Here is a 27,951-nt window from a genome sequence, read left to right on the forward strand (position 1 = left end):
AGAATGAGGTATACAAAGGTATGAGGGATACAGAAAGGGTAAATGAAAGCAGGTTTTTTCTCCTCCGGTTGTGTCAGACTACAACTAGAGGTCATAGGTTAAGGGTGAAAGGTGAAATATTCAAGGGGAGACTTCCTCACTCAAGTTGTGGTGCGAGTGTGGAATGAGCTGCCAGTGGAAGTGCTAGATGTGGATTCAATTGTAACTGTGGAATTCGTTGCTACAGGCAGCTGTGGAGGCCAAGTATTTTTGTACACTTAAGGCAGAGGTTCATAAGTTCCTGATTGGTCAGGGCGTGAAGGGATACATGGGGGGAAGGCAGGAGTTATGGGCTGAGAGGGAAACTCATGATGAACTGGCGGAGCAGACTCGAAGGGCCAAATGGCCTAAATCTGCTCCTGTATCTTACGGTAACATTTAAAAGACGGTTGGATGGACGCATGGATACGCATACGCATGGACGGGTATGGAGGACTGGGTGCAGGTAGGTGGGACTAGGCAGGAAACCAGTCTGGTACAGACTAGATGGAGTGAAGGGCCTGTTTTCTTTGTGCTCTAGTACTCTGATTCTGTAAAGCTGAATAAGATGAGGAACTGTTGTGGACTTGGTGCTGGGTGTGGCAGGAGTTCAGGTTTGCTGCTTTGACATGATCTGCTCAAGGATAAGTTATGTAACTGAGGAAATGCAATGAGGCATCACAGAAAATGATGCTGTGCAGCCATTCCAGCTCTCCTCTGTCACTTCCTTTAACTCTGTGCTGAGGAGATGGGTCCTTCCTGTTTACTTAAGCTCCTGAACTTTATAAGCCTTAGAGATGTCGAACACGACAGTAGAGAAACAGGCCCTTCAGCCCATCTAGTCTGTGCTGAAATATTATTCTGCCTAGTCCCCTCAACCTGCACCGGGACCGTAGCCCTCCATACTCCTCCCATCCATGTATCTATCTAAATTTCTCTTAAATGTTAAAATTAAACCTGCATCCACCGTTTCTGCTGGTATCTGTTTCCACACACTCAGTGAAGAATATCCCCCTCAAACCTTTTACCTTTTACCATAACCCACGACCTCTAGTTCTAGTATCACCCAACCTCAGTGGAAAACTTTATTGAAGTCCTCCTTCAGCCTCCTCCTTTCTAAAAAAAATATCAGCCGATTGTCATATGTTGAAAGATTGGAATGACTGGGCTTGTATACACTGGAATTTAGAAGGATGAGAGGGGATCTGATTGAAACATATAAGATTATTAAGGGATTGGACACGCTAGAGGCAGGGAGCATGTTCCCGATGCTGGGGGAGTCCAGAACCAGAGGCCACAGTTTACCAATAAGGGGTAGGCCATTTAGAACGGAGTTGAGGAAGAACTTTTTCACCCAGAGAGTTGTGGATCTGTGGAATGCTCTGCCTCGGAAGGCATGGAGGCCAATTCTCTGGATGCTTTCAAGAAAGAGATAGATAGAGCTCTTAAAGATAGCGGAGTCAAGGGATATGGGGAGAAGGCAGGAACGGGGTACTGATTGTGGATGATCAGCCAGGAGCACAGTGAATGGCGAGCTTACTCCTGCACCTATTGTCTATAAGTCCTTCTGCAAGGTACCTGTTTACTGCTGATTTATGCGCTTGGAGGGAATTGGCTTTAACTGCTGATCTGCCAGAACCTGTCCCAAAACCTGTGGTGAAAACTCTGACAACAATGACACATTCTGGGACATAATGTGCCTCTGGGGGGTGGAACAAGCCCTGCCCAGTGAGTTGGAAATGTTTTTATATCTGGCAATTAAAGCTTATAAAAATACTTAAATATTAGTTAAATATTAGATCTATTTTTTTTAAAAAGCACTTAAAATACTTAAACATGAAAAATTCTGCAGATGCTGGAAATCCAAACTAACACATAAAATGCTAGAGGAACTCAGCAGTTCAAGCAGCGCCTATGGAAATAAAGAGTCGATGTTTCAGGCAGAGACCTTCCTTCAGACCTGAAGAAGGGTCTTGGCCTGAAACGTTGACTGTTTATTCATTTCCATGGATTCTGCCTGGCCTCCTGGGTTCCTCCGGTATTTTGTGTTTGTTGCTTAAAATACTTATTTTGTTAAAAAATGCCATGTGAATTTGGGGACCTAAGTAAATGCAAATTAACCAAGATTACCCTTGAGATCATTGTAATACAGATTACATAAGGATGGATTCCCCTGTGTACGTGGTGGAGAATTGCCCCAGGTTCAAAGTGAGCTCTTTGACCCCTTTCTTGACATCTCACGGTCTGACGTGGTAGCTTGTGTCAAGGCAAGATGCAACTAGTTGGAACCAATGAAGCAGCTCGACATAAAAGCAATACGCTTCACCCGAGTCTCTACTTTGAGTTGCTGCTGTTATACTTGACTTGAATATTTGAATTACTCGAAAGAGAAAAAGGAGTTTGCTTCCTATTTTAGCGCTCGTCTGTGAGAATGAAACCTCTACGGTCTGACTTGGGTTGTAAACCCTTATAAACAATAAAAAGAGAGACGTGTTGAGCCACATTGTGCCTTCAGCATCTCTGCCTGTAGTGAAATTTAGTACACCCCATGAGATACCTTTTGCAGTATGGTCGTTGAGGAGTCAGGGGTATAACCTCCATTCTGGATGTTGTATCTAATGCACTGTCGGGATGAGTTCCGATGCTAATTAGTAAAATAGCTTGACCACTAAATCTCTCCCAGCTTTCTATCGCTGTCAGCCAATGAGGTGGAACGGAATGTATGACTCACACCGTTCCATTATTTATTATCCAGCTAAACATGATCTACACAAGGAGGTGAGGAAATTAGAACAAGTTCTCCAACTAAAAATGGTCATTGCTGCAGCAGAAGAAAAGCATTAAGGGGAATATAGTTGCTTTTGTATTATGCATATTGAATCAGTTTAAGTCGCTCAGGGCAGTGTGATCACCAAGTCCAATTGACAGAGGAAAGTTCCAGATGTCCGCCTTTTAATGCTGTTGCTTATCACTGCATGCAGCTTTAAGAGAATCAGTAATAAATATTACGAAGTAACTGGATTAAAATGATTTCTCAGATGGTTCTGTTCTTTAGGAACGGAAATTCAGTTGCCTGTGCAAGCTATGTGTCACTACGGTTCCATAGCAATTGGGTTGACTCCTGACCTTAAATATCATTCCAAGTGGCCAAGCAAGACATTCAAGGATAGTAGAGGGGTGATTGAGAAGTTCGTGGCCTAAGGTAGAAGGAGTCAATTTTAGAAAACCTAGCACATTTATTTTTCAACATAGTCCCCTCCTACATTTACACACTTAGTCCAGCGGTCGTGGAGCATACGGATCTTGGACCTCCAGAAAGTGTCCACAGCAGGGGTGATTGATAAGTTTGTGGCCTAAGGTGGAAGGAGATGAGTTATACAGCTCTCGTTACATGCATGTGCAGTTCAACTCTTTCAGTGATAATGCAGAAAATTTGAAGTTAATAACTCATCTCCTTCTACCTTAGGTCACAAACTTATAAATCACCCCTGCTGTGGGTCACTTCTGGAGGTCCAAGACACCGATTTCTACAAAGAAGGGATCCGTATACTCCACGACCGCTGGACTAAGTGTGTAAATGTAGGAAAAATAAATGTCCTAGGTTTTCTAAAATTGACTCCTCCTACCTTAGGCCACAAACTTATCAATCACCCCTCATAAAGGGGCAGACATTTGATACCCATAAGACATAGGAGCAGAATTAGGCCATTCAGGTCATCTCTCCATTATGGCTGATTTATTTCTCTCTCAGTCCCGTTTCCCTGCCTTCTCCAATAGCCTCTGACTATTAGCCTGTGACTAATCAAGAACCTGTCAACCTCTGCTTTAAATATATTCTGTTACTGTCCTCCGCAGCTGTCTGTAGCAATGAATTACATTCACTTCCCACTGCCTAAAGGAATTCCTCCTTGCCTCTGTTCTAAATAAATGTCCCTCTGTACTGAGGCTGTGCCCTCTGGTCCTATACTTGCCCGTTATAGGAAACATGCTCTCTACATCCACTCTATCTAGGCCTTTCAATATTCAATAGGTTAATGAGATTTCTCGCCTCTCCCATCACCATTCTTCTAAACTCAATCAAGTGTAAGCCCAGAGCCATTAAACAATCCTCATATATTAACACTTTCTTTCCCAGAATCATTCTCATGAACCTCCTCTGGATCCTCTCCAATGCCAGCACATCTATTTTGTGCTCTGACCAATGCCTTATGACTCCTTAGCAACGCAACCTTTCTCTTGTATTCTAGTCCTCTTGAAATGAGTGCTTACCACTGCCTCATCCTGCAAGTTAACCTTTCAGAAATCCTTCAGAAGGACTTCCAAGTTCCTTTGTACCTCAGATTTTTGAATTTTCTCCCCGTTTAGAGAGTAGTCCACTCCTTTATTCCTTCTACTCCCAAAGTGTATGACCATATACTACCCTACACTATATTACATATGCCACTGCTTTGCCCATTCTCCCAAGCTGGCCAAGTCCTTCTGTAGATTTCCCTGCTCCCTCAATGCTACCTGCCCCTCCACCCATCTTTGTATCGTCTACAACTTGGCTACAAAGCCATCAATTCTGTCATCCAAATCCTTGGCATATAAAATGAAAAGGAACAGTCCCAACACCAACTCGTGCAGTTGAACTCAGCAAATCGGGCAGCATCCGTTGAAATGAGCAGTCAATGTTTCGGGCCGACACCCTTTGTCAGGACAGCAGTCAGTGGATGCTGCCCGACCTGCTGAGTTCATCCAGCTTTTGTACGTGTTGATTTGACCACAGCATCTGCAGTGTACTTTGTGTTTACCAACTCGTGCAGAACACCTCTAGTCACTGGCAGCCAACTAGAAGAGGTCCCCTTTATTCCCACTCTTTGTCTCCTGCCAGTCAGCCAATCTTCTATCCAATTTTCCAGTTCTCCAAAACCATTCCAGAATCTAGTGATTCTTGAAAGGTCATTACTAATGCCTCCACAATATGTTCAACTACTTCTTTCAGCACCCTGGGGTGTAATCCATCTAGTCCATGTGACTTATTTACCTTCGGCCTTTCAGCTTCCCAAGCAACTTAGAAATAGCAACTATACTCACTTCTGCTCTCTGGCACTTTCAAATTCCCGTCATACTGCTAGTGTCTTCCACAGTGAAGACGGATGCCTCTCTTGTGTCATTTTCTAGCAGTCCGACATCCATTCTTGCCTCTCTTTTATTCTGTATATCTAAAAAAAAATTCTTTTGTATCCTCTTTTATATTATTGGCTAGCTTACCTTCATATTTCATTTTTCTCTCTTTAATGCTTTTTTAGTTGCCTTCTGTTGATTTTTAAAAGCTTCCCAATCCTCTACTTCCCATTAATTTTTTTTTGCTTGATTATATGTCCTCTCTTTGGCTTTTATGCTGTTTTTGATTTTCCTTGTCAGCCATGATTGCCTCATCCTCCTTTTAGAATACTTATTCATCTCTGGCATGTATCTGGCTTGCGCCCTCTGAATTGCCCCCCAGAAACTCCAGCCATTGCTGTTTTGCCAACATCCTTGCTAGTGTCCCCTTCCAGTGAACTATGGCCAGTTCCTCTCTCGTACCTCTGTAGTTCCCTTTACTCCATCATAACACTGATACATCTGATCTTATCTTCTCCCTCTGGAACTGCGCACTAGCTATGTAGACAAAGAGGAGAAAAATACTTACAGAACCTTGCTTAGAACATCTGCCTGTGCTCCTGCATTGGAACAATGTCTCTCACTCATTCTTCAAATTATTGCTCACTCCTGACAAGACTTGTTCTTTTCAAGGTGAAGGTGTCTCTGTACAGAGAAAACTCACAAGCCTTGGTATAACTTGAAAACCTGATTCACAGTATATCCTGATTTGGGAACAGCTTCTTCCCCTCTGCCATCCGAATTCTGAATGCATATTGAGCCCAATGAACACTACCTCACAAATAAGAGAAAATCTGAAGAAGCTGGAAACCCAAGCAACACACACAAAATGCTGGAGGAACTCAGCAGGCCAGGCGGCATCTTTGGAAAAGGGTACAGTCTACGTTCTGGGCCGAAACCCTTCAATTGCACTGAAGGATTTTTGCCCAAAACATTGACTGTATTCTTTTACTAGATGTTGCCTGGCCTGCTGAGTTCCTCCGGCATTTTGTGTGTGAACAGTACCTCAGTACTTCTTTTGCACTACTTTGTTATTTTAACTTTTTAATATATATATCTGAGTAACTTACTGCAGTTCACAGTTTTTATTATGTATTGCAACGTACTGCTGTTGCATAACAGCAGATTTCATGACTTCTGCTGGTGATATTAAACCTGGTACTGATTCTGAAATTGGTTGCACAGTTACTAAGATGGTTTTGTGTAATAACCCCTACCAGCGTACATGAAGGGTAAGTGCTTGCTTGGACATTACGGAAAGCTTTCCTGCTCCTTTGTTACACTGCCGTGAAATATTTCTACCTGTAAGGGCAAAAAAAAAGGATGATATCTAAAATATGGTTGTATATGTAAACAAAAATAAAGTCTTCTTTGCCAGTTGCAACAGAAGTTTACGAAGCTTTCCTTGTTCTTTTCCCTTCCCAGTCCTCACATTACCATGGCGATGGATGGGGTGGAGATATTTACCAATTCTTCAGCGAGCCACCATGTTCTTCGTAAAAGTTACTTGAGGACCGATCTTGTAAAGTCAGCTACTGCAAAGGTAAAACTGTGGGTAAAGAGGTATTTCCAAATGCCAGTGGACTTTCAGCTGTGCTATAAGAATTGCTTAAGGAAATATTTTAAATAGATTGCTCTGAGCAAATTTATTTGTTTATCATGTTGCTAGCCAGGTATCATACCACATCATAGTTTAATTTAAAGTTCATAGCTAAACTGTAATGTCACAGGAGTCATGATCTGGTGAGTGGCTTAATATCAGAGGAGATGAGTTTATAGCTTGAGCAACACACACAAAATGGTGAAGGAGCTCTGCAGGTCAGGCAGCATCTATGGAGAGGAATAACGAGTTGACATTTCCGGCTGAAACCATTCGATAGGACTGGAAAGGACTAAATGATGATTGGGAAAGGGAACTTAAGCTTACTTTACCTATCGAAAAATGGGAAAAAAATTCTTCAATTAGTTAACGCATCCTCTATATGTGCTAAGCATTCAGTGCCCATATGTCTAAGGATAAATTAGCTTGCTATTATTCTCATACAAGTCCAGTGTGTGATAGATGTCACTCTGAGACAGCCTCTTTAACCCATATGTATTGGTCATGTTCCTCTTTGAAAAAATATTGGGAAGATATCTTTGACATTATTTCAACTGTTTTGAATATTGATTTACAACCTCATCCTATTACTGCAATTTTTGGTTTACCAATGATAGAACCACACCACTTAGCCTCTTCGGTGCGTCAGATGATTGCATTTCTTACATTAATGGCAAAAAGATCTATTTTGCTGAATTGGAAAGAGATTAATCCTCCCACCACATTTCATTGGTTCTCTCAACCTATGTCATGTTTAAACTCAGAAAAAAATGAGAAGTGTTATATATGATCCATCCATTAAATTTGAAAAGACTCTGAGGCCTTTTATTCAACACTTTCATATGATGTGATCTGACCTTTTTCCAAACCTGTTCTCTTGTGTTAATATATGCAGGGAGGTTCAGAGTTGATAGATAGATAGATAGATACTTTATTCATCCCCATGGGGAAATTCAACTTTTTTCCAATGTCCCATACACTTGTTGTAGCATAACTAATTACATACAATACTTAACTCAGTAAAAAAATATTATATGCATCTAAATCACTATCTCAAAAAGCATTAATAATAGCTTTTAAAAAGTTCTTAAGTCCTGGCGGTAGAATTGTAAAGCCTAATGGCATTGGGGAGTATTGACCTCTTCATCCTGTCTGAGGAGCATTGCATCAATAGTAACCTGTCGCTGAAACTGCTTCTCTGTCTCTGGATGGTGCTCATGGTCTCTTGATGACACTCATGGTCCTTTCTTTTTTTTGATGTTAGACAGCCCATGTTTTTTCCTTTTTGGTTAGTATTATTTAGATCAGTTTTTTTTGGGAGGTTTTTTTTTCTTTTTGGATATGTTAATCCTTTCTCTTTATGTATTCTACATTTGTACTTGAGCAATTTTGGGAGGTTTATTACCTTTGTATTAACTGAATATATAGTTATATATGTTAATCATTAACAGTGTAATCCCAATAATTGTGTAGCAATACTATATCTACTATTTTGATATTAATAAAAAGATTGGAAAAGAAAGGACTGGAAAGGAAAGACGGAAGAAGTCAGAATAAGAAGATGGGGGTGAGGGGAAGGAGTGCAAGTACCAGGTGAAGCCAGGTGAGGGGGAAGATAAGTGGGTGGGAGAGGGAGGATGAGGCGAGAAGCTGGGAGGTGATTGGTGGAAAAGGTAAAGGAATGAAGAAGAGTCTGATAGGAGAGTGGACCATTGTAGAAAAGGTGGAAGGAGCAGCACCAGAGGGAGGTGATAGGCAGGTGAGGAAGAGAGAAAAGGTGGGGGGGGGGAGACAGAATGGGAATGGAGAAGAAGAGAAGGGGGGGGGGGGGGAGAGAGAAATGACTGGAAGTTGGAGAAATCGATGTTCATGCTACCCAGGTGGAACGTGAAGTGTTGCTTCTCTAATCTGAGAGTGGCCTCATAGTGACAGCAGAGGAGGCCATGTTCTGACTAATTTTCCTCTTCCATCCCTTCAGAATGGTGGAATATACCTCCTGGCTAACCAGAAGGGCTGTGACGGTGATCGCCTGTATTACGATGGCTGTGCTATGATTGGTGTAAATGGGCATATTGTTGCTCAAGGAACACAGTTTTCATTGGATGATGTGGTAAGCTATGAATAATGAAAAGACGCCTGGGGCTGACTCTTATCACCACCTCTGAGTATTCAAAAAGTACAAAGTTAGTTTCTTTAGAATTGGACATCAGTTGGAATCCATCCATCTCAATGAGGAGGAATTTCTTTGGCCACAGGGTGGTGAATCTGCAGAGTGGCTGTAGGGGCTAAGTCATTGGGTAGTGAGGTTGATAGATTCTTGATTATTAGGGAGAAAAAGGTTACGGGGAGAAAGCAGGAGAATGGGATTGAGAGGGGAAATAAATCAGCCATGGCTCAATGGGTCAAATGACCCAGTTCTGCTCCTGTTGCTTATGGACCTTTCTCCAGAATTTTTTCTTCTTCTTTCTTTAGGAAGTTCTAACAACCACTCAGGACTTGGAAGATGTAAGAACCTATCGCGTAGACAAGAGCAGCCAAAAATTTAAAATGGTTTGTAAATGAGTTTACTTCTGTGTTGAATTGTTTTAAAACTGTTTCCTTTTAGCAGGCTCGCTTGTCTCAGGATGTCCCAATACACATTAGGGTCAATGACTTTGGCTACATTTGGATTGAATAAAATGCTGAGGTCATTTTGGCTGCTACAAGAGCCTGTACACAGCAAAAGTTCACAGTACATTTATTATCTATCCTTGAAATTTGTCTCCTTACAGGCAGCCACAAAACAAAGAAACCCAATAGAATCCATTAAAAGAAAGAAGACCCTGAAATGCCTCTGAGAGAATGAGGCTGGGGAAAGAGCTACAGGGCACAAGAAAATCGTGGAGGAGTCAAACAGATATTTTCCAGTCTTCACAGTAGAAGATAGCATGAAAATCCCATTATTATTGAATAACACTGGGGAGGAATTAAATTGCACAAGGTATCACTTCAGAAATACGATTAGACAAGATAATGGGGCTGAAGGATGATAAATTCCCTGGCCTGGACAGCTTGTGTCCTCGGAGCCTAAGCAAAGTGATTATTTTGTGGATGAATTAATTGCAATCTTACAAACATCCTTAGAATCTGGACAAATACGAGAAATAGGAAAGGTGCCAATGCAATATGCCTATTTAAAAAGGGAAGGAGACAAAAAGCTGGCAACTATAGACCAATTAGGTAAGATTTGATGTAGAAAAAAATGTAAGAACACTTGCAAAGTCATCATCAAGTGAAGTCTTTAACTTCATTAGAGGAAAACCATTTCAGACAAATTTATTGGAGTTCTTTTAAGGACTCAACAAATATGGACATGATGGAATTAAATTATATTTGGACTTCCAGAAGCACTTGACCAAGGTGCCTCACAAATTCTCATGAACCTCATGGTCTTGGAAATTGAATTCAGAATCTTTTTTTGTGGACTTGTGAAGACCAGCTTTTAATATGAAAAGAAAGCAAAGGTTAGTTAAAGGCAGGTGAATTCAGAATTGAGCAAAGGAAAATGAAGTAATGGTAAAGAGAGAAAATAAATAGAAAGGCAGATTTGGCAAGTAATATAAAAATAAATAATAAATAATTGGCAAAAATAGAGGACTAACTAACTGACAGGAAGCATCGAGTAGGGAGCAGGAAATCATTTTCCATTCAGCAGCTAGTGATCATGTGGCTAAGTGCTGGAATCACAAATGATTACAACATTAGTGACTTGGAGGTACGAACTAAAGAAGAAGCCAAATTTGTAAATGTCACAAAAGATGATGTAAAGATCAGCTGAGAGGAGAGTACAGAAGTTTACAAGAGATATTGATAGGTTAATAGAGCTACTGTCCTCGTGGGAGGGACCTGGGTCCAATCCTCTCTGTGTGTTGAGTTTGCTCGTTTTCCATGTGACCACATGGAATTTGTCCGGATGTCCCAGTTTTCTCCCACATGTCGAAGCTCTGCAGTTTGCTAGGTTAATTTTTCCATTGAAAGTTGCACCAAATGTACAGGTGGGTGTAGGTTATGCAGGAAATCAATGAGAATATGAGGGTAGAAATCATGGGATTAACATAAGATTAGCAAAAACAGATGGGTAAGGGCCGACAGTGGGTTGAAGGGTCTGTTCCTGTATCCCTCCCCCTTGCCTCCTCCACATCTCCCCCTCGACCCCTCCTATCCTCCCACCCTCCTTCTCTTCTTACCCTGATTCCACTATCAGCCTTTATCACCAAGGCAAACTGATCTGATCTCTTAAAGGACGCTGAATTAGCATAGTTTGAATTAGAACGGTCACCCCTCAGTTCTCCTTATCAGTGTTGCTCGTGCCCGAGTATGATCTCTGTCCTTCCTGACCGGTCTAGCCAGTTCTCCATTTATGCCCATTATTTATTATGATTATCTCCTCTCTTTACCATTTGACTCGCTAAAACACATTTTTTTTGTGAAGAGTGAAACAAGGTAGATATTGAACTGAAAGTGTAAAGAGGTGTTTTGTATGAATTCTAAGATTCATTTCTGATATTGTATTTCATTGGATAATGGAACTGAATTCCAGAAATGGCCTTGGATGAGTATCTGTCTGAATTGTGAATTCAGCTTAAGCAACAAAGGATGGACTTCAGTGCTTTTCTCTATAATTTAACATTAACAGGACTCCACGGTAGGCGATGTTGGATCAAGATAACTATATAAACAGATTGGATTTGTTTGGCAGCTCATAATAGGAAACAGAAATAGTAAATTGATAGAAGTGAGTAGTGAATTCTTGGCTCTGTTAGCACAGCAGAGAGAGGGGGGGGGAGAGGGAGAGGGAAAAAAAAAGAAAGAAAATATGTGTGATAAAGGTGACTCCTACAGGGTTGGTTCCAGGCAGTGAAAGTCTGTACAGGCTCAGCCATCCTAAGCCACAAATTAGGTATGGGTGAGCTCTAGTAAATTCGTGCCTGGAGGACTGGCTTAGCAACAGCTTCATAAGACTCCAGGACAGAAGTGTGCCATTGTACAGGTATGGTAACAGCAGAACTGTAAACAGCTTGTGTAGAACATAGGTTTATTTATTCACATATTTAGATACAGTGTGGAGGAGGCCCTTCTGGCCCTTTGAGCCGCACCGCCCCTCGACCCCCGATTTAACCCAAGCCCAGTTACAGGACAATTCACACCGCCCCTCGACCCCCGATTTAACCCCAGCCTAATCACAGGACAATTCACACCGCCCCTCGACCCCTGATTTAACCCCAGCCTAATCACAGGACAATTCACACCGCCCCTTGACCCCTGATTTAACCCCAGCCCAATTACAGGACAATTCACAATGACCAATTAATCTACCAGCTGTTATGTCTTTGTACTGTAGAAGCAAACCAGAGTACCCAGAGGAAGCCCCCGCAGTCACGGGGAGAACAGACAGACTCTTTACAGACAGCGGCAGGAATTGAACCCGGGAACTGTACTGTGTGTATACACGGTGCATGTGGGGTAAAGATAGTGAGGGTAAAATTAGAGTAAGATATAGTAAAGTTGGTGCGATCACTCACGATGTTCTGAGGGTTGTCTCAGGTGGCTGTGGAAGCCGATCTGGGATCCACACAATCTGCTGTAACATGGACAAGAGTAAGAAGTTGGGTCTTTTGGTTGTTCAGTCTCTCCTTTTGCAGCTGCCACTTGAGAAATGTAATATAGAAATAATGAAAACTTTGGATCAAGGAGCATTCGGACCAGGCCGGGTGACTCCCCTGTTGATGTCAGCTTGTAATAAAGGGAAAGTTTGTTTTGAAGTTGAACCCCAGACTCCGTGTGAGTTCTTTGTCAACTGGATACACAGTTTTGTTGAAATTAATGTGCTTGATTCTTGAGCGTGTTAAATGAGGAATTCCGTCTGTCTCATCACTGGCTCTTCTCATGGGAGTTTTGTCTCATTTTACTGGCAGCTGTCCTGCTTGTATCTTCACTTGTACGTTTTTCTGAATCTCAGAATTAAACCAGTCCTGTGAATTGTATTCCAAACAGGCAAATGAAGTATATCCTCGAGTGAATGTCAGCTTCACACTGTCTTCGGCTGATGATGTCTACCTGCCCTCAGTCCAACCAATTCAGATCCGATACCATACTCCTGAGGAAGAAATCAGGTGTGTTTCAGCTTTCCAACTTCACAAAGGTGAACTATGGTAACTTGTACAGCTAATATTTTCCTCAAAGGAAATACTCATGGTCACAGCTGTGGGTTGAGAGGGGTAAGAAATCGGCCATGCTGGAATGGCGAGGCAGACTCGATTGGCTGAATTCTGCTCCTATGTCTTACGGTCTGCGGAGAAAAAGCATTGGGGTAGGGTGGTAGTTGGACACTGAGGAGATCTTGCAGATAGTGGGTGACGCTCCGCCAGATTGGATTGGGCTGAGCAATACTGAGTATGCCTGGACTCCTTCACTTTTGAAGCCCTGACGAAGGGTCTCGGCCCGAAACGTCGACAGTGCTTCTCCTTATAGATGCTGCCTGGCCTGCTACGTTCCACCGGCATTTTGTGTGTGTTGATGTTTGAATTTCCAGCATCTGCAGATCTCCTCGTGTTTTCACTTTTGTGTTTTTTTTGCCATTTGTGTGATTTTTTTTGCACATAGGGAGGGGGGTGTTGATGTTTTTCTTTGAATAGTTTCGATGGTTGTATTTGTTTTTTAGCTGTGTGTGCGAGGACGATCCTCAGGGTTGTATATTGAATGCATACTTTGACAGTAGATGTACTCTGAATCTTTGAAATACGGAAAGCGCAGTAATCTGATTGTTGGATTCTTTGATTCCATAAAGAGATGTGGAATTTCTGTTTCGTGAAAGTGGCAATAATTTTTTTAAAAAAAATTTGTCTACATCTTGGACTCTGGAGCATGCAATAACTAATCTTTCTCAGGCTTCATATAAACACAGGGCCCAACCAAAGTATGAAATGAGAGAGAATTTGGTTCTTTTCTTGAATTGTAATGTGCAGAACATGTCCAGAATTCATGGGAAAAGGAGGCAGCCTCTCAAACCTGTCTTGCCATTTACCATATCCCCTTTTACACTCCCAATTATAAAGGCTGAAAGTTTCAAAGCAGAACTACTATTCAATAAACTCTTTTGCATAATTAAAGGTTTTAGATTTCTATTCTGACTGTTGCCGTTACTATACTTCAAGAGGTTAAAAATTCACAAACGTTGGCAAGTTGTCAAAATTGCAGATGAACCCATCTCCTCCCAACCAGGGGGGCACGGTAGCGTAGTGGTTAGAATGACGATTTACGGTACAGGCGATCCGGGTTAATTTCCTGATGCTGCCCGTAAGAGTTTGTATGTTCACCCCGTGATTAAGTGGGTTTCCTCCGGGTGCTCCAGTTCCCTCCCACAGTCCAAAGGCTGAAGCAGTTGGTAGGTTAGTTGGTCATTGTAAATTGTCCCGTGATTGGGCTGGGATTAAATCGGAGGGTCGCTGTTTGGTGTGCCTTGAAGGGCTGAAAGGGCCTATTCCACACTGTATCTCACTCAATCAATCAGTAAATAAATAAAATATTGCTGTAAGACATCTTTACTCCTGTGACCTCTTGTGTTTATGAATTGGAGATGGTCCCTTGGATGTGTGAGTTGTTTAGAGAAGGAGGAAGAAATCCACAGGATTTAGAAGAGCAAATTTGTAGAGAGATCTCAGACTATTGTAAGAAACTCAAGTTCAAGTTTAATTGTCATTCACCCATACATGAATACCCATAAATACAGTCAAATGAAACAGCGTTATTCTGGTCCCAAGGTGCAAAACACAGCACCAACAGTCACACACAGCTCAAGGTACATATAGCACATACGATAGCAAGTGCTTATATCAGTAGAATACAGTCACACAGAAAAAATAGCCCACAACCTGGAGTCTATGAATGTTGCAGCAGTCTGCAATTGAACACGATGTGGCTTGTCTTCTGCTGAGTGAACAGTGGCAGAAGACCAGCAGACTTCAGCTGGGACAGTGTGCCACACTGCCTTTGGTGGAGCGTGCCAACTCTGATGCCACTCTCCCGACTGCAGCTTGAGTTGTGAGAATAGGTGATTTTAACTTTACACGTATTGACTGGGATTTCCATATGGTAAAAGGGCTGTATGGGAAAGAGTTTGTCAAATGTCTTCAGGGAAGTTTCCTCAATCTGTACGTAGAAGTCCCAATGAGAGAGAGTGGGATACTCGATCTCCTATTGAGGAATGAGACAGAGCAGGTGACAGAAGTTTGTGAAGGGGAAAACTTTGCATCTCGTGATCACAGTGCTATTAGTTTCAAGGTAATTACGGAAAAGGATAGGTCTGGTCCTCTGGTTGAGATTCTAAATTGAAGAAAGGCCAATTTTGATGATATCACAAAGGATCTGGCAAGTGTGGATTGGGACAGGTTGTTTTTTAGCAAAGGTGTACTTGGTAAGTGGGAGGCCTTCAAAAGAGAAAATTTTGAGAGTACAAAGTTTCTGTGTTCCTGGCAGGGAAAAAAAGGGAAGGATAACAGGTTTAGAGAACCTTGGTTTTTGAGAGATATTGAGGCTGTTTAAGAAAAAGGAGTTGCATAATAGGTATAGGCAGGAAGGAGCAAATGAGGTACTTAAGGAGTGTAAGAAATGCAAGAGAACACTGAGGAAGGAAATCAGGAGGGCTAAAAGAAGACATGAGGTTACTCTAGCAGACAAGGTGAAGGAGAATCAGAAGGGCTTCTATAGATATTTTAAGAGCAAAAGGATAGCAAAGGACAGAATTGGACCTCTGGAAGATCAGAGTGGTAATCTATCCCTGGAGCCAAAAGAGATGGGAGAGATCTTAAATGAATCTTTTGCATCTCTATTTACACACACACACACACACACCCCCCCCCCCCAAGCTGGATTGGTAGCCCAAGTCCTGATGAGGGGTCTTGGCCCAAAATATTGACTTTCTCTCCATAGACTCTGCCTGACCTGCTGAGTTCCTACAGCATGTTGTGGGTGCTACTCTGAATATCCAGCATTTGCAGTGTGTGTGATGACAGAGGAAAGTGATTTTCCGTTTTACAGTGCCTGGGAAGTGCAATGCCTTGCCGATGTGGGAAGGCAGGCACATTCACTGCTCAGTGGTAGCATTCATGAGGGAGTTGATGAATACCTGTAAGGAAAGAACGTGAATTGCTGAGAGGAGAGAAGCTAGCTTGATTGTCCCCATATAGAGCCAATGCGCATATGATGAGCCAAATAACCTTTATTCATGCTATAATCATTCAGTAATTATGGGGTTAGTATTGAAAAGTGGCAGTGATTGAAAACATCTGCAAAGATTTTGTTGAATAGCAGAGCGGGCTTAAGATACAAATGGCCCACCCCTGTTTCCATCTGTTCTTTTATTTGTGAAGAAGAAACACGTGATCTATTGCTCTTTGACATTTATTCCTGTTTTCTTTAGCCTTGGACCTGCCTGTTGGCTGTGGGATTATCTCCGACGTAGCTCACAGGTAAGTCAATGTAAGAACCAAGGTGAGGTGTCAGGTATGAATGGAGGCATTTTCAACCAAATTGGCAGGAGACTTGGCATTGAACAACTCACTTAATCTCTCTGTAAGTTGAAGAGGGATTTGTTAAAAGGGTCACATTATGTACTGAAGACTGGCAACTTGGGATTCCTTGTAGCTTCCTGTGACAAAAACATGATAAATTGGATTATGCCGTGATTTGGCACTCATCCCCCATTTGAGTGACTGTATTGTGCTGGTGGTCATTGGTATGGCTGACTGGCCATTTCCTTGTGTGAGGGAGAGGGAGAGTTAACTCTTTGAGTTACTTTGAGAGGTTATTTCAGTGTGTGTGTTTCAGAGGAGTTTAGGCTGAAGTGAGTTTGAGGTATTACTGCCAAAGATGAAACCACGGAAATTAGATTTAATTCTCTTGCATGGCAATTTTAAAATTTGGTTACCAGTTGGATTTTTAAGTATTCCAAGGCCTGCAGATGCTGGAAATCCAAACAAGTGTGTTGCACTTGTTTGGATTTTCAGCATCTTCAGGTTTTCTCTTGTTTGTGATTGGGCTACTACACTGCAAAGTCTCTTCCAGGGATGCCTACCCTGAAGAAGCTTAAATATTTTAGTTACATGTCAGCTTTAATGACAACTGATCATTTTGTTTCCCATCATTTTTCATATTGATAGGGGATGTTGGCCCATCAAATTTATGCTGACTCTAATCCCATCACTCATTTACTTGTTTCGATTAGACAGGAGCAGAATTAGGCCATTCAGCCTGTCGAGTCTGCTGCACCATTCCATCATGGCTGATTTATTCTCCCTCTCAGGCCCATTCCCCTGTCTTCTCCCTATAACTTTTGATGCCCTGACTAATCAAGAACCTATCACCCTCCATTACAAGACCAAAAGACATAGGAGAGGAATGAGCCCATCAATTTAGGCCACTCAGCCCATCACCCTGGACATAGCCTCTTCTCATTGCTACCATCAGGAGAGAGATACAGGAGCCTGAAGGCGTACACTCAATGATTCAGGAATAGCTTCTTCTCTGCCATCAGATTTCTGAATGGACATTGAACCTGTGGACATTACCTCACTACTTTTTTTTTGTTCTTTTTGCACTAATTTAACTTTATAAATATATATATACTGTAATTTATGGTTATGTATTGTGATGTACTGCTGCCACTTAACAAATTTCACAACACACGTGGGTGATATTAAACCTGATTCTGATCGACTCTCTCTCATTTGTCTGACCTTAATTCCTCACCCAAGAGCATGAGGAATAACCAGTTGACCTACTAGCCCGTGTGTGCCTTTGGGGTTTGGGAGGAAACAGAGCATTCAAGGAATACTTGTGTGGTTACAGGAAAAGTGTGCAGACCCCACATAGACTGCAGCAGAAGTTACGATTAAACCCTCCCGAGAGCTACTGGCACTCACTGGTGCACCAATGCGTGCCCGATTACTGTTGTAATATGAGCCAGTGATGCCTCTGTGCACAGCGAGTTTCCCCATCGAGCAACATGATCACTTCCTGATAATTCCACATGTCTGGATCACACACAGGCCCACAAAAATACCATGAGATGACGACCACCTTCCAAACAATCTAGCCATTTGGTCCTTCATGTATATCCTGCCCCTTTTGTGGAAGTATTCCTTTTCCCACATTAGTGTCGCCCATTACCTCCACTCAGAACTGGAGCAGATGCAAGTCATCCCTGACCCCGAGGGATGATCCGGAAGGTGAAGATGAAGTGCGGAGGAGATTTACAAGGATGTTGCCTGGATTGGGGAGCATGCCTTATGAGAATAGGTTGAGAGGTTGAGTGAACTTGGCGGAGGATGAGAGGTGACCTGATCAAGATGTACAAGATAATGAGAGGCATTGATCGTGTGGATAGTCAGAAGTTTTTTCCCCAGGGCTGAAATGGCTAGCACGAGAGGGCACAGTTTTAAGATGCTTGGAAGCAGGTACAGAGGAGATGTCAGGGGTAAGTTTTTTTAACGCAGAAAGTGATGAGTGCGTGGAATGGGCTGCCGGTGACGGTGGAGGCATATACGATAGTGTCTTTTAAGAGACTTCTGGATAGGAACATGGAGCTTAGAAAAGTAGAGGGCTATGGGTAACCCTAGGTAATTTCTAAAGTAGATACGTGTTTGGCACAGCATTGTGGGCCGAAGGGCCTGTATTGTGCTGTAGGTTTTCTATGTTTCCTGATGTTCAGGATGTATAACATAAAAATCTGTTTGCAAATAAAACAGCTTCAGAAATGGAGAGCATAAATTTACATTAGGCTCTTTTTAGTGGGTGCAGAATAATGGGATAGTATTGGGATAGTACAGGTGATGGGATATTTTGTTGAAGTTGCATAAGATGATGGTGAGGCCTAATTTGGAGTATTGTGTGCAGTTTTGGTCACCTGTCTACAGGAAAGATGTAAACAAGGTTGACAGAGAACAGAGAACATTTGGAAGAATCTCTCTGGAGGGTCTGAGTTATAAGGAAAGATTGAATAGGTTAAGATGTTATTCCATAGAATGTAGAAGATTGAGGGGAGATTTGATAGAGGTATACCAAATTCTGAGGGTATAGATAGGGTAAATGCAAGTGAGCTTTTTCCACTGAGGTAGGGTGGGACTCTAGTTAGAGGTTATGGGTTCAGGGTGGAAGGTGAAAAGTTTAAGGGGAACATGAGGGGGAAGTTCTTCACTTAGAGGGTTGTGAGAGTGTGGAATGAGCTGCCAGCAAAAGTGGTGCATGCAAGTTTGATTTCAATGTTTAAGAGAAGTTTCGATAGGTACGTTGATGGTAGGGGTATGTTGATGGGAGTAGGCAGTTTAAATGGTTTCAGCATAGACTAAATGGGGCGAAGGGCCTATTTCTGTCTGTACTTCTCTATGACTCTGAGCTTTGTATTAGCTCAGCAGCATTAAGTGTTATTTGGTAACTGGAAAGACATAATATATAGAACTATGCAAAAGTCTTAGGCACCCTAACTATATATATGTGCCTAAGATTTTTGCACAGTACTGTAGATGTGATAAATAAATTTGAATCTTGAATCTTGATCCTCCATTGGGAGTGCGTTCCTGTTTTTTCCGTCAGGATAGAACGACTGGGTGTGTGAGCTGATGTGATTGAATTCCTTGGTGCCATGTACATGAATATTTAGTACCACAGCTCCTCCTTGTGTTGTGTGTGTTTAACTGCACCCTGAGATTTTCAAATGTTAGTTTATGCGCATCATACACTTTATGAAGCTTCTCTGCGAGGATCTTTGTTGTAAAATACCCCCCTCTACACTCAGTGGCCACTTTTTTTAGGTACAGGGGCTGCCTAATAAAGGGGCCACTGAGTGTGTGTTTGTGGTCTTCTGCTGTAACTTCAGGGTGTGACATGTGCGTTCAGACATGCTCTTCTACACCCCACTGTTGTAAAGTGTAGTTCAGAATCAGGTTTAATATCACTGGCATGTAACGACATATTTGTTGTTTTGCAGCAGTACATGGCAATGCATAACACTAAAAATATAAATTACAGAAAGAAATATGTATAAAATTAAATTCAATAAGCAGTGCAAAATATAGTGAGGTAATGTACATGGGTTCATGGTCCGGTCAGAGGGGAAGAATCTGTTGAGTGTGTGTCTTCAGGCCCCTGTACCACCAGCTTGTTGGTAGCAATGAGAAGAGGGCACGTCCCAGATGATGGGTGTCCTTAATGATGGATGCCGCATTTTTTGAGGTGTCCTGGATGCTGGGGAGGCAAGCATCCATGACAGATCTGGCTGAGTTACAACTTTCTGCAGCTTTTTCCAATTCTATGCAGAAGCTGCTCCGTACCAGACGGTGGTACAACCAGTTAGAATGCTCTCCATAGTACATTTGTAGAAATTTGTGAGAGACTTTGATGACAAACCTAGTCTCCCCAAACTCCTAATGAAATATACCCACTATTGTGCCTTCTTTGTAATTGCATCTATATGTTGAGCTGAGAGATGTTGACATTCAGGAACTTGAAACCGCTCAGCCTTTCCACTGTTGAATCCCCGACTTCCATTTCCACAATCAACTCTTTGGCCTTACTGATATTAATCTCAACCAGTGATTATCTGAGTTGCATTCGCCTTCCTGTCAGCTTGAACCCATCTGGCCATTCTCCTCTGACCTCTCTCATTAACAAGGTGTTCTCACTCAGAGAACTGTCACTCACTGAATGATTTTTTGTCTTTTGCACCACTCTCTGTAACTCTAGAGATTGTTGTGTGTGAAAATCCCAGGAGATCAGCAGTCTCTGAGATTCTCAAACCACCCCGTCTGGATCATTCCACAGTGGAAAGTCACTCAGATCACATTTCTTCCCCACTCTGATGTTTGGTCTGGACAACAACTGAATCTCTTGACCATGTCTACATGTTTTTTATGTATTGAATTGTTGACACATGATTGGCTGATTAGATAATTGCATTAATGAGCAGGTGTATCAAATAAAGTGGCCACTTTGTGTAGATTTCCTCATTGAAAGCTGCAGATGATGGAAATATGAAATCAAAACAGTGTGTGCTAGAAATGAGAAGCAGTGTGGTGGGGGGGGGGCAGCATCTGAGGAAGATTCTAGATTGTCACAGATACATTGATTGTGGTTGCATCCCCTTACACTTTTTCATTAATGAACAGTTTCGGCGAGCTCCTTTGCTCTGACCCCATGAAAGACAAGGTTTCCCGGTGGCCACCCATTTCAGTTTGACTTCCCATCCCCATTCTGACATGTCGGCCCATGGCCTCCAATGTGCAAAAGACACTGCAAATACAAAAACAGAAAGAAAGAAATAACAGACGACATAATTTGTAGAGTCGTTGAAAGTTCAGTGCACAGCTAAATGAAGTTATCCGTGTCAGTTCAGGAGCCTCATGGTTGAAGTATAACTTCCTGAACCTGATGAAGTGGGACCTAGGGCCCTGGTATCTCCTTCCCAATAGCAGCAGCTGGAAGAGAGGATGGCAGGGTCCTTGATAATGGACACTGCTTTCTTGCGGCAGTGCGCCTTGTAGATGCGCTCGATGGTGGGGAGGGCTTTATCCATGATGAACTGGGCTTAATCCACCCCCTTTGTGTAGACTTTTAGGCACTGGTGTTTCCACAACAGGCATGATACAACCAGTCAGGATACTCTCCACTATATATCTGTCCTTGCACTGGTGAACCGGCAGGAAGGAAATGTGTGGGAGATGTTCTGGGTTTAGCAGGCTCCTTGCTTGTCATTCCTGCCATTTCACCCTGTTCTTTCTGTGTCCACAGGCTGGCTTTTTTCTACCTCTCAGTGGGGGCATTGATAGTTCGGCCTCAGCCTGCATTGTCTATTCCATGTGTTGTCAAGTGTGCTGTGCTGTGTCAAATGGAAGTAAGTAACTGTGCGGATCCATTTTGTCTCATTTACACTCCTAATCCCATTTCTCTTAAGAAAGAGGTAGAGGTTGTCCATACTGTTGTCAAATCTTCCCCGTCATTTAGTAATATTGCAGCTGATACTGTGCGTGAACCTGACTCTCCCATTCAATCTGGTCTGTTTGGGTTCAAGTGTGCAAAGACTTTGACCCTTGGTGCCTGTCCTTGCTTAGTAACAACCAGTGGTTGCATTAATGCTGTTGTTCCTGGTGGCACACCGGGCTGGTTCTTTAGCATTTTGTTTGTTCTTTATGAGGCTGAGTTGCTAGCTCGACTCTCAACACGGCACAGATGGAAAGCGTGCGGGGAACCGGCCAGATTTGAACCTGGGACCACTGGCCTCGAAGTGTGGTGCAGATGCCACTGTGCCACTGGCCAGCTCGTGTTACATTATGGGATGTTTTCATGTTTATGTTTTGCATTGGGGTAGCTTGTGTTTCAGACCAAATTGCAACTAACTTGGCAGTGATGCTGAGTAAATTCTCATGGTTCCCAACATTTAGAGATCTACTCGGGTAGATCCAAACCCCAACCATCGTCAATATAAACCTGGTCTTGAGCCCCAGGGTTCAGTTTTGTTGCCACATCTGATTAATCATGAATAATTAATCTGCAAAAGGCATTTGGCTGGCTTGATACCAAAACACCATGCATTGATCGTTTGGGGTGACCTGGCAAAACCAATCCAAAATGTTTAATCAGATTATCCGCTGAGTTGACACGATCCTGATGTATTTCATCAGGACCCACTGGACTCTGGATGGGTAGCCAAGTTCATTCTCCTCACAGAGGGAAGTGAATTGAGTTGTTCCAGCCATTCCCCAAATCTCAGAGCAACACAGACAAAATGCTGGAGGAACTCAGCAGGCCGGGCAGCATCTGAGGAAAAGAGTAAACGTTCAATGTTTCGTGCTGAGACCCTTCTTCAGTCCTGAGGAAGGCCCGAGACCCGAAACATCAACCGTTCACTCTTTTCCATAGATGCTGCCCGGCCTGCTGAGTCCCTCCAGTGTTTTGTGTGTGTTGCTTTCGATCTCCAGCATCTGCAGATTTTCTTGTGTTTGTGCCCCGAATCTCAGACATGGGTAGCGTAGCCATTAGCATGACGCTATTACAGCCAGGGGTGTTCTGGAGTTCAGAGTTCAATTCCAGTGCCCTCTGTAAGGAGTTTGTATGTTCTCCCCATGACTGCATAGGTTTCCTCCGGGTGCTCCGGTTTCCTCCCACAGTCCAAAGATGTACTGGTTAGTAGGTTAATTGGTCATTGTAAATGGTCTTATGATTAGGTTGGTGTTAAATAGTTGGGTTGCTGGGCAGTGTGGCTCATTGGGCTGAAGGGCTGAATCTCTAAACAAATAAATAAAACATCCATCTGCTGACTAGTGCTGGCAGGCTGTGATAGAGCCTTTTTGCCGAGGTTAAAGTGTGAGGTGAACTCACTGGAGTTGTACCCAATACATTATATGTCTTTCCTGCCTAGTTTCCTGTGGTATCCAAAGTTTATTTTTAAATATTAAAAGGAAAAAAAACAACTACAAATGGTGGGATGTTGCCGGGAAGGCTAAAGTCCTTGAAATGAAAGGCTTTTCTGCATTTCAATGTCATCCACATAATAGAAACACGTTCAGCCATTTTGATTTGCAGAAGGGGATTGTTGAACAACTTGGATTTGTATGAAGATACTTACTTTCGTAGCCACTATGATGCTTTGCTGCACACTTGAGTGCTTGGTGGGGTGTGCTGATGGGGAGGGGGGTCATTGCTACTGCTTATGCATGAGAAGGGGAGTTGGGGGGGGCTTTGGGGTTCTAACGTTTAACTAACCATCATTCATTCTTTGGGGCATACCTCTGTTTCAAAGAAAAAGAATTTCAGGATGTATATTGTATACATTTCTCTGACATTAAATGTACCTATTGAAACCTATACCAATTGAAATTATTACCACTACTCAGGGTACACACTAGATATTTTAAATTAGTTTGTTAAATGTAAATCCCTCTTCTGACATGGTGTGCTTTGAACTATCATGTTTAGATTATTAGTCCAAGATGATTAACAATAAGCAACACAGCAATTTTGCTTTTAAGTGGAAATATTTAGAGTAAGCAATTTAACAAATTTCACCAGGTTTTGGATCAAAATACTGCTTATTGCAGACTATCAAAGTCCCATTTGTTACCATATACAACCCTGAGATTCATTTTCTTTGGACGTGCTCAGCAAATCTATAGAATAGTAACTGTGAGAAGATCAATGAAAGATCAGTAAGAGTACAGAAGATGACAAACTGCAAATGCAAATATTAATAAATAGCAATAAATAGACAACATGAGATAATGAGATGAAGAGTCCTTGAAAGCGAGATCATTGGTTATGTGAACATTTCAATGATGGGCAAGTGAAGTTGTGTAGTTAGCCCATTTTATTCAAGAGCCTGATGGTTGAGGGGTAGTAACTGTTCTTGAACCTGGTGGTGCGGGTCCTGAGGAACTTGTACCATCTACCTGATGACAGCAGTGAGAAGGGACTATGACCTGGGTGGTGGGCATCTCTGATGATGGATGCTGCTTTCCTACGACAGTGTTTCACGTGGATGGGCTCAATAGTCGAGAGGGCTTTACCCATGTGGTACTGGGCTGAATACACTACTCTCTGTAGGATTTTCCATTCAAAGACATTGGTGTTTCCATACCAGGCTGTGATGCAGTCAGTCAATATACTCTCTGCCATACATCTATAGAAATCATTATCTGTGAATTAGCTCTGAAAGTTACTGTAATGTCCATTCAGATCAGCAGGTGCTGGAAGATGCCCGGAGAATTGTCAATGATCCTAATTACACACCCAAAGACCCACGGGAATTCTGTCGACACATCTTTACCACTTGTTACATGGCCAGCGAGAACTCGTCTCAAGATACCTGTAACCGGGCCAAAGAGGTAGCTGAGCAAATAGGCAGGTGAGGCATGAGTGAAAACACTGAGTGTGCAGAATTGGTTTACTCACTTGTCCAACGTTCTGAACCTTGAACAATGATTTATAATGCTGAAAACTAATGAGCTGGTGTTTTTCAGGCTTGTTGAGTTCTGCCTGCAGTGCAGAATCTGTTTCGAAGACAAAACATTGATTAATTTTAATTTGTATAAACATTTTTCATTATCTTTCAAGGAACTTACTTACCTATGATTTTTGGCCTGCCTTTCAGTATTTTCATTTCAAAAGCAAAGTTCTGTCTTTCAGCTTGACATTCTGTTCTACTTAATCTAGTAGGAACACTTATCTGCATTTCTTAAGGCTATCATACACCTGAACATATATAAGTAGAGCAGAAATAATGAGATATCGTTCATGAGTTCACTGTCTATTCAGAAATCTGATGGCAGAGGGGAAGAAGCTTTTTCTAAAATGTTGAGTGTGTGTCTTCAGGCTCCTGTACTTTCTCTCTGATGGTAGCGAGAAGCGAGCAGGTCCTGTAGAAATACCACAGCACATGGTAACCATGTAGGTAGTACAGCTGTATCACAGCTCCCATGACCCAAATTTATCTCTGACCGCTTGCGCTGTCTGTGTGGAGTTGGCATGCTTTCCCTGTGGATGTGCACCCTAGTTTCCCCTCTCATCCCAATAAGCTGTTGGTTGTTGATTAATTGTCCGTGGGGTGGGTGGGACAGGAGAATCGGGGGGGGGGGGGGTTATTAATCGGGAGTGTTGGTTTCCAGGAAACATGGGAGACTGGGTTTGAACATGTTGCTCTGAGCTGGCTGGATGAGCTCCTACATGTAAGAAAATATAAAATATGAAGAGATTGCATGGCAGTCATTAGCATAGGTATCAACGGAGATCATAAACATGTAGCTTTGAGAGGACCTTTGTTGTAAAATTCCACTCTACACTCAGTGGCCGTTGTATTTGGTACCTGATAAAGAGACAACAGAATGTATGATAATGGTCTTATGCTACTGTAGCTCATTCACACCAAGATTTGAGGTGTTGTGTGTTCAGAGATGCTCTTCTGCACACCTCTATTGTAACGCGTAATTATTTGAGTTGCTGTCTCCTTCCTTTCAGTTTCACCCAGTCTTGGCCATTCTGCTCTGACTTCTCTCATTAACAAGGTATTTTCACCCGCAGAACTACAGCTCAGTGGATTTTTCTGTGTTTTTTGCACCATAAACTTTGGAGACTATTGTTTGTGGAAATCCCAGGAGATCAGCAGTTTCTGAGATACTCAAACCACCCCCATCTGGCACCAGTAATCATTCTATGGTCAAAGTCACCTAGGTCACATCTCTTCCCCATTATGTTTGATCTGAACAATAACTGAACCTCCTGGACCATGTCTGCATTCTTTTATACATTGAGTTGTTGCCAAATGATTGACTGATTAGATATTTGCATTAATGAGCAGGTGTATCTAAGAAAGTGGCCATTGGGTGTATGTTAGTTTGCATTTAACCCCCGTACTCTTATGGTTTTATTGCAGTCATCATATAAACCTGAACATCGACCCTGCTGTGAAGGCTGTGATTATGATTTTCAAGCTGGTAACTGGCAAATTACCACAATTTACTGTGCATGGTGGCTGTCGCCGGGAGAACATAGCTCTTCAGAATTTGCAGGTACAGATAACTAACTGTTTTTTTTGCCAATGTCACGTGCATGGTGTACGCGATAGATGAAGATGGGACATAATACACCCCTGTTTCTAGTTACTGTTATGTGTGTGCGGAGCAAGAACAGCAATGGTGTAGTAGGACTAAACGTTTTTAATCAGTCTTGTCAGCCACAGGACACGTGGGGGCGACCTGCAGTGCAGGATCGATGAACTGAGATAAAATGCATGTGCACATAAATAACAAACTAAAGTGCATTAATAATATTAGGAGGTACGGAACTTGTCAACCTCGATGTTAAGTATGCTCATTGACTTGGCCTCCATAACTCTCTGTAGCAATCAATTCCACAAATTGACCACTCTCTATCTGAACAAATTCCTCCTTATCTCTGTTCTAATGAGATGTCCTTGTATTCTGAGACCATGCCTCTGGTCCTAGACTCTCTCTGCTATTGGAATCATCTTCTCCACGTAAAAGCCTTTCAATATTCAATAGGTTTCAACGAGATACCCCCCTTTCATTTATCTAGATTTCAGCGAATATAGGCCTAGAGTCATCAAACACTCCTCATGTGATAATACATAAGAACATAAGAACATAAGAGATAGGAGCAGGAGTAGGCCAATCGGCCCCTCAAGCCTGCTCTGCCATTCAACAAGATCATGGCTGATCCAATCTTAACTCTAGTTTTCACCGAATCCCACAAGGCAACAGTGCCAACCAACAGGGCACCATGCCGCCCATTTTATTTTATTATTCATCCCGCCCAAACCCATGTGATCACCCGGGGGGAAAAAAACCGATTTGTCAATTGAGGAGAAAAAATCTGGAAAATTCCTCTCCGACCCATCCAGGCTATCGAAAACTGGTCCAGGAGATCACATGGCTGATCTAAACCTAACCTCATGTCCACTTACCTGCTCGCTCACCGTATCCCCTGATGCCATTTTTATCCAGGAAAATGTCTATCTCCGTTTTGAATTTATTGAGTGTAGTAGCTTCCACAGCTCTCTGGGGCAGTAACCTTCCCCAAGTTAATGAATACCTGGTAACTTTTGTTTGGTTCTTCAGCAGCCTGTCCTGGATTGTGACCTCTCACCTTAGACGTTTTGTAGAACTATCGTAATACATGCAGCAGAAGGCATCCAAGATTGCCTTTTTAAAGTAGTTAATATTTCCAAGGCATCCTCTCGGCAAAGCAACTTGTTAAAAATGCATGTGATTATTTTGCAGAAGTTTAGATACATGTTCGATTGCAATATTCACTCACAGAACATCTTAGTCCTTGGGCCTGGTCTTAGACCAGATGTTTTGAATTTACTTTATGAGTTCCTTTTTTCTGTGCTTCTCTGTGCAGATTCTTGATCTGCTGAAACACAAGGTGGTTTCTTTTCAGTGCACTAACCTCATATGAGAGTACAAAACTTTTAGACATATATAGCTGAGGTGCCCAAGACCTCAGCACAGCACTGTATTAATTTTAAGTATCGCGTTGTACTGCTGGAAAAATAAATCATGACATGCGGGTGGTGAAGACCCTGATTCTGATTTGGGTCTCTACTGCAGGTTGAGAGTGGGAAGGGGTCATGGGGAGGGGAATCA

At 42.4% G+C, this 27,951-nt stretch overlaps 1 protein-coding gene across 3 annotated transcripts in view; it reads left to right on the forward strand.

The window, feature by feature from the left end:
* Positions 1-27,951, forward strand: part of LOC140729696 (glutamine-dependent NAD(+) synthetase-like) — a 76,975-nt gene that overhangs the window by 38,355 nt on the left and 10,669 nt on the right. For all 3 annotated transcript variants that reach the window (XM_073049775.1, XM_073049774.1, XM_073049776.1), the window contains exons 8-15: positions 6,589-6,706; positions 8,742-8,873; positions 9,236-9,313; positions 12,797-12,915; positions 16,221-16,269; positions 21,584-21,686; positions 24,524-24,692; positions 26,217-26,352. In XM_073049775.1, the coding sequence (XP_072905876.1) occupies positions 6,589-6,706; positions 8,742-8,873; positions 9,236-9,313; positions 12,797-12,915; positions 16,221-16,269; positions 21,584-21,686; positions 24,524-24,692; positions 26,217-26,352 (904 nt within the window). The remainder of the gene's footprint in view (positions 1-6,588; positions 6,707-8,741; positions 8,874-9,235; positions 9,314-12,796; positions 12,916-16,220; positions 16,270-21,583; positions 21,687-24,523; positions 24,693-26,216; positions 26,353-27,951) is intronic.

This window comes from Hemitrygon akajei, chromosome 6 (genome assembly GCF_048418815.1).
Source record: "Hemitrygon akajei chromosome 6, sHemAka1.3, whole genome shotgun sequence".
Classification (NCBI taxonomy): Eukaryota; Metazoa; Chordata; class Chondrichthyes; order Myliobatiformes; family Dasyatidae; genus Hemitrygon; species Hemitrygon akajei.